Raw genomic sequence first — 7,192 nt, 5'->3', positions numbered from 1 at the left:
GAGCAGGTGCACAGAGTGCACAGAGCTCTGGATAGATTTATCTGGCAGGTCAAGGGAAGGATGTTCTAGTTCCCCACTGGGAACTAGTCTTGGCATATATTTCTGGGAATGGGCACACAGTGGACCTTCTGACCTCCCTCTTCCCTGTGACACCAGTGAATATCTCCTGTACTTCTGACCTATGGGCAAGGTGTGTTCTTTCTGGAAAAGGAAGGAGCCCACAGCCACAGTTCAACCCAGCACTCCAGGAAAACAAACAAAGGTATTTGCTTGTGCCAGCCAGGCTGCACAGTAGCTGTACTCTTTCTGCCCACCCAGGTCCTCTGGATTGTTGTTGTCATCTGCCCTCAACCAGGGCTTTGACCTTTCTGCTCAGGGCAGCCCTCACTGGAACCCCTCAGCATCATGGCTACTTGGAACCTCCCAAGAGGAGCAGGAGCCCATGACACTCACACTATTCCTGGCAAGTTTTAAGCCTGTGTGATCTTTGCCTGGCCAACCTCTGAAGGTCTTCATCCTTCCCCTCTGCTTTGTGCCAAGGGAAACAAGCTGCAGCATAGTGCAGAAGACAGTGTACAGGCTCTGGGCACTGCTAGGGTGTCTTTTGGCCTCTCTGGGGATGGACTAGTTTGCTTGGGTGCTGCCTTCACCTCAGCTGGACGAGCCCTGGGACATGGTGGTTGTGAAGGAGAGGAGGAGAATGGAAAGGAGGAGGTCATCAAAAAGGAGGAGGAACAAGGGGAGGTGGAGAGGAGGACAGAAGAAGGTGAAGGGCCTGTTTTTTTGCCAGGGTGCTCAGCTGATGGGTATGGGGGTGCCTGGCTATGGTCCCAGCTCTGTGCTAGAGCATGAGGCTCGATGAGGTGGTGCTCCACACCATGACACGGTGCTTGGCTCAGCATAAAGGAGCTTGAGTCTGTGATTTGTGTCATGACATTGAGTCATTGGTTTCCAACTGACAGGCTCCAGCCCCAGGGGCACAGGGCAGTGATATCATTGGTCGGTCTCAATTTTTTAGGAATTGATCTAGAATAAGAGATTACCGAGAAATATGTGGGTATATGAGTGGCAGAGAGGAACAAGCTCTGCTTTGCTTCAAACCTGCCTTGATCTGTGTGGCTGCATCAACGTGGCTTGATGCCAGGTCTTAGCAACCTTCCTGTCCCAGGACCCTGCATTGTGGTCCTCCCTGTCCTAAAGTGGTCACTTGGTACCTGGTCACAAAAAGGAAGGTAATATTTGTCTGGAATTGGATGGGTCAAACTATCTTGGTGCAAGGTCTGGATGGCTCATGGGACTTCATGGTCACTGTGGTCTGGGACACACTGAGCATAAGTCACAGCTCCTGGTGATGGAGAAGCTCCTTGGAAGAGCAGGGGAAGGCCAAGGTATGGTCCCTCCAGTCTCAACCACAGCACACCCCAGTCTGGCTCCAGAGGAACGGGTCTGCAGCATCACTCTGACATCCCAAGGCTGGCTGTGGACTGCACCCACTCTTGGCCTTGCTTCAGGCCCTGCGCTGGCCAGGGACTCTCTGATGACTGCTGGGTGCTGAGCTTTGTCATGGATTAGTCAGGACATGGTTGAGCTGCATGGTGGGAAACTAACTGGAAAAACACTCTGGGGGATGATTGACAGTAACTGTCTCTGGTGGAAGGAGCTAATCCGAGCCACTGAAGAACACCAGGTCCCTAAATTAAAGCACACAGGCTAGCCCTGCCTGTAATTAATTTCCCTATGCTGCTACTCTGGCAGCCGGCTATCAGTGCCACTGACTCACAGCTCCTGGCAGCCTCAGAGGCATCAGCAAGCGGGAGAAGAAAAGCCATGGAGTGGAGCAGGATCTGCCCATTCCTTTCTGCTCCTCGGCGCTGGAGAGAAGCCGTGGTGTGCCTCCAGCTCTGCAGACACCCAGAGACTGGGACAGGACCTCGCTGCCCAGCTCCAGCAGCTCTGTCCATAGGAAAGGGCTGGTGGTGCATGCTTGGGGCAGAAGTCATTGAGTGATGTGGAGGGTGCAGAAGCAGGGCTGTCAGGAGAGGGGAGGTGTTCATATGCATGGCTTGTTCTTTGCCAGCTGCTTCATGTTCTCTCTTTCTCTCTCTGTGTATACATATATTTATTATGCATTTGCTTCCCCTGGCTGGAACTGGAACAGAATTGTTGTCATTGCGATTCCTCTCCCATAGGAATGGTTCTTTGCATTCACTCCGCTATGAGCGTGTCACATATTTATAAGGCACGTGGGATGCATCTGGGTTGTGGTTGGATTTTCCCCAAGTAGGCTCTAGCCCCTGCAGTATTGCCAAGGCAGGGAAGAGCTGTGGAGCCTGCAGCGGTGTCTGCAGTCCGAGCCCTGTGGTGTTCCATAGCAAGGTGAATGCCACTGCTCCAATGCCACCCTGGCCCCCATTATCCACATCACAAAACTGAAGAAAGAGGCTCCAGAAAGTCCTGTTTCTCTGGCTACAGGTTTTCATTATCAGCTGGAGAGGAATTGTACTGGTCAGAGAGTTACCAGCATTGTTTTAATTTCCCAGGAGGCTCCTCTTGGTGTGACACATCTGCAACAGGGGATTTCAGTTGTCTCCTCTTACTCTGTCCCATACAATGGGACGTGATATGTTAAAACATGACAAGCCAGCCAGAATGTGTCATATTACTGCTCTCAACACACTGCCTTCCAGGGATGCTCAGCAGCTAATAATATCAGGCTCAAATTATCTCTACATGCTGAGCTGTTATTTTTTTTATCCCATATGGACTATGTTATAGAGGAGTCTCCTGCCTATATTGGACTGGTGGATCACCACAGGTTTATTAGCTGCACACGGTGAATTATTTTGACTAGTGTGAAACTCAGGCCTGAGATCCCAGCCTGTTATTGCAGAAAAGCAACTTTCCTGCCTTGGCTTCTCCGGTACCTTTGTTATTGCTTCAGTAAACAGTTTGTTGAGATTTCCGTATCATTTACTCCCTTATCGTTGGGGTTTGAAGTAGTTACTTTGACAGAGAGATGATGTGATTTCATTAGCTCCATGATTGCCTTTCAGGCTTTTCTCTGAGATGCAACCACTGTCTCCAGGATTTGGCCCCGTGGGAGCCAGCATGCTGCACCATGCACGCATGGCTGGAAGCGATGGGGGTCTCTCCAGTCTCCTCCCATTTACCCCATTCTGCATCATTGTCCTTTTCTGCCTGACTTTTTGAACTCTGCTGTTTTACCTTAAAGTGTAATGAGACATCAACATGCCTGAACGATATTTTCAGTCTTTCAATGAAGAAAAAAAACCTCCCACAACAGTGAAGAGGGAAAGCTGATGTTTGTCCCTGGGCTGGGGATCCCCAGTGATGAGGAGGAACGTGTCTTTCTGCCAGAGGTGCTGTGATGAGCTGGGAAGGAGATGCACGTGTCACTGCTCATACGTGGTATTTCACAATTCTGCAGTTCCTGTCCATTCATTTTAGCTCCCATATGTGGTTTAGAGGAATCAATCTAATTACTCGCTCCTAATTGCTGGTAAAGCACTGCTGAATGCCTCTCTTCCCTGCCTTCCTCACCATGGGTAGTAAACAACAGGTCTCTCTGCCGGTCTCTCAGCCAACCCTCCCTCCCAGGTCCCCTTTCAGAAGATGATCCCATCTCTGCCCATCCTTCAGGCCCTTTCCCAGCAGTCCAGCTGAATCTGGTGAATCAAAATACTTCCTTGTGATTCCTGTGCAGCCCAGCTCCTGGGGAAGTGGATGGTCATCACCATGAAAATACGTTCCTCTCAGGGGCTCTTCAACCCTGGTGGGCTGCCTGCATGCTTGGGACAAACAAAACCTACCTCTGCCTTGCAAACTTTGAGGAATGCCTGAATCAAGCATTGCACCTGATTTCCTCCAACCACAACAGCACTGCCCTCTGTGGAAAAACATGCTGTTTTCTCCTTTTCCTCAATGGCTGCAGAGATTCAAAGGCAAAAAGGGGAGAGAGGAAAAGAAGCAAGAGTATGTGGCTTAAAGGTTTAACCAAGAGAAGGAAAGGATGTTCTGGGTCCTGAGACCTCTACAGGCAGGTCTGACCTGTAAGTTATTCTGGGAATCCCTCACAGTTATTTCTTACAGGAAGACCAGATCAGTCAGAAATTGTTAATGGAAAGTCACAAAAGTCACATCTCCATCTTAAATTTTGAGAGCAATCTGGGGATACCTGCTTGTTTTGAAGAGTTGTTCAATGATCCCAAAAAAGCAAGGAGCTGGTGGCACTGCTGGAAGGGGGATGCAGGGTTGCCTAGTACAACCCCGTGGCTGCAGGCACCAGCCACAGCTGGGCAAGTGCTTCTCCACAGGCTGAACTGTGCTAAAAGTACCTGTGGCAGAGACAAATGTCCCCCCAGGAGAGAGCCCCTTTGTTCAGAGGTAAGCTCTTTGGAACAGGGCTCATGGTAGATGTGCATTCAGGACCCACGATGCAAATCCATAATGATGATCATTCTCTTTCACCACCAAAGTCCCAAGAGTGAAAGGCTGAGGAGGTGCTCAGGCTTTGTCACTACAAGTGTGTATTGATTTTAGCTATTGTGTTGAGTGGTAGAGCATTTTTAATTCTGCATTTTAATTGTTTGGCTCCCCTGACATATGTTTTTTGTGGTTAGTGGCAACACACTTAGAAGAGTGATTTTCAGGCTCATCTATTAGTTGCAAAGAAAAGCGCTCTCCCATGACCCTGGCTAATTTGCATACTATTTTTATTATCCTTTAGGAAGCAAACTGCTGATTTTGGTGCTTTGCTTGAACATCCAGTCAGAAGTGGAGTCTTGCCCCGGGGCGTGTGTATGCTACAGTGAACCGAAGATTACAATAAGTTGTCAGCAGCAAGGACTGACAGCAATCCCCACTGAGATACCCATCCACAGCCAGCGCATCTTCTTGCACAACAACAAGATCACCCTTGTGAGGTCCACCAGCTTCACCTCCTGCCGCAACATGACAATTCTTTGGATCCACTCCAATAACATCAGCCTCATTGAGCCTGGAGCCTTCTATGGGCTCAACAAACTGGAGGAGTTAGATCTCAGTGACAACACGAACCTGAAATCTATCAACCCTGTCACTTTCCGGGGTCTTGTTCACCTCCACACCTTACATCTGGATCGCTGTGGGCTCCTGGAGCTCTCCACAGGGCTTTTTCGTGGGTTGTTCTCCTTGCAATATCTTTACCTTCAGGATAATAATCTTCAGAACCTGCTGGATGACACCTTCATAGATCTTGCCAACCTCACCTACTTGTTTTTGCATGGTAACAAAATCAAGAGCTTGTCGGAGAACGTCTTTCGCGGGCTAATCAACCTTGACCGGCTGCTTCTGCACCAGAACAGAGTCAGTCTGGTTCACCGCCGGTCTTTTCACGACCTTGGGAAAGTGATGACCTTGTATCTGTTTAACAACAACCTGACCGTCCTCACAGGGGAAACCATGGCTCCTCTGGTGTCCCTCCAGTACCTGCGCTTGAATGGCAACCAGTGGATCTGTGACTGCCAGGCTCGGTCTCTCTGGAATTGGTTTAAGCAGTTTAAAGGATCGTCTTCGGAGCTAGAGTGCCACCTTCCCCCCCGCTTGGCAGGGAGAGACCTCAAAAGGCTACAGAGCACCGACTTGGAAGGATGCGTCGACTCCTACAACCAGATACGAACAAGTGTTTTTAGCACTAAGACCAGATCTGGTAAACTGCCAACTGGGGTCCCCCCTCTCGGTTCCCGCAACGGCTCCTCGAAGTGCTGCCAGCCAGAAATGGATAAGTCTTTTATTTATGAAGCTAAAGGCAAGGCAGGTCCTTCTTCCCATAGCAGTCGGCCATCCTCCAACAACCCTCTCAAGGATAAGGAGAACATGTCCAAAACCAAGTATATTGAGACAGACCCTTCCAAAAATGGCAGCAACAAGCAGATAAATGATTCCCCCTTTGGGACCTTTCCCAGCATTGTAGAGCCTCCATTGACCAAGTTGAAACCAGAATTTCTAGAGCCTATTGAACCTTCCACAGTCCCAACCAAAAAGAGACAGGGCTGCTCTAAAAGGAACAAATCAAAGGCCCAGTGCCGCCTCACCCAGCAAGGAAACAGCTCCACGTTACAGTTCAGCCTAAGCCTTTTGATCCCCTCCTTGGTGTGGAGCTTACTGTTATTCTGCTAAAATTAACTCTTTTCCTGGGTTAGAGGACACTTTGATACTAGACTTTTGCTGACCTCCATAAATGTTGCAAACAAAAGCAAAATTACCATCCACCCTGAGAAAGCTTTGTTACACAAAAGTTAACTGGATGCCTTTATAAAAAAAACAAAACAAAACAACAAAACAAACAAACAAACAAAAACCCCAACAACAACAAAGAAAAAAAAAAAGACAAACACCAAGATGTAAATAATTTATTTGTCCTGAAACCTGTGAATTATACCTTTGGTCTTCAGAACTGCACTTGCTCACAAAGCAGCTTTTGCTACAGCAGATGGTAAAGAAATATGGTTTATTTACATGAAAAAAAAAAAGTGTAAGAAATGCTCCGAAAAGAATGTCTGAAATCTGTTTGTAACTTGACATCACACTGAACAATATTGCAGGTTCCCATTTGCAGAGGTAATGAATTTGATGCTGTTTTAATCCTATGTTTATGAATCTTGCAGTTTTTCTGTATTCATTCCATCACACCATGTTTACGGGCAGCATTTGTTGAAGAATGCTGCCTTTTCCTTCACAAGATTGCAGTATACATAGATATGCATTTTATTTTACTTGTGTACAAGTATAAAAAGAAAAAAAATATAAAATAAAGATTTCTTTTTTCCTAAATGGTTGTCATCTGCAAGGAGTGAAGTATGCTAACCAGCTAAAAAGCTGAAAAATTTAAAGGGTGTTGAGTAATCCCTGATCCGAAGGCATTTAACACCACAGTAATAAATAAGACATACTTGGCATGGTTATGCAATCTTAAACTGGTGCCAACAAAGTGTTTCCTTGCACAAAACATGCTCTGTTAATGCTCCTGTTTCCCTCCAAACTGTCCCATGCACTCGCCCAACATCATTCATATTTCAGGATGCTCATAATAGCAGGAAATATATAGCCCGGCCCCTTGGAGCTGAAGATCCAGATTGTAGGTAGAAGAACATTTATAAGCAATACCAAGAAGTGGGGCAGGGACATGTTTTTT

General features: G+C 47.5%; 1 protein-coding gene across 1 annotated transcript; it reads left to right on the top strand.

Moving 5' to 3' along the window:
* The first annotated feature begins 4,370 nt into the window (after window positions 1–4,370).
* On the top strand, window positions 4,371–6,831 carry RTN4R (reticulon 4 receptor). The gene is made up of 2 exons (XM_010166257.1): window positions 4,371–4,404; window positions 4,748–6,831. The coding sequence occupies exons 1-2, from the start codon at window positions 4,371–4,373 to the stop codon at window positions 6,175–6,177; spliced, it is 1,464 nt and encodes a 487-aa protein (XP_010164559.1). The 3' UTR covers window positions 6,178–6,831.
* Window positions 6,832–7,192: the final 361 nt, after the last annotated feature.

The sequence above is a fragment of the Antrostomus carolinensis genome, unplaced genomic scaffold, assembly GCF_000700745.2.
Source record: "Antrostomus carolinensis isolate BGI_N321 unplaced genomic scaffold, ASM70074v2 scaffold6984, whole genome shotgun sequence".
NCBI lineage: Eukaryota > Metazoa > Chordata > Aves > Caprimulgiformes > Caprimulgidae > Antrostomus > Antrostomus carolinensis.
This window is presented reverse-complemented; position numbering and strand designations above follow the sequence as displayed.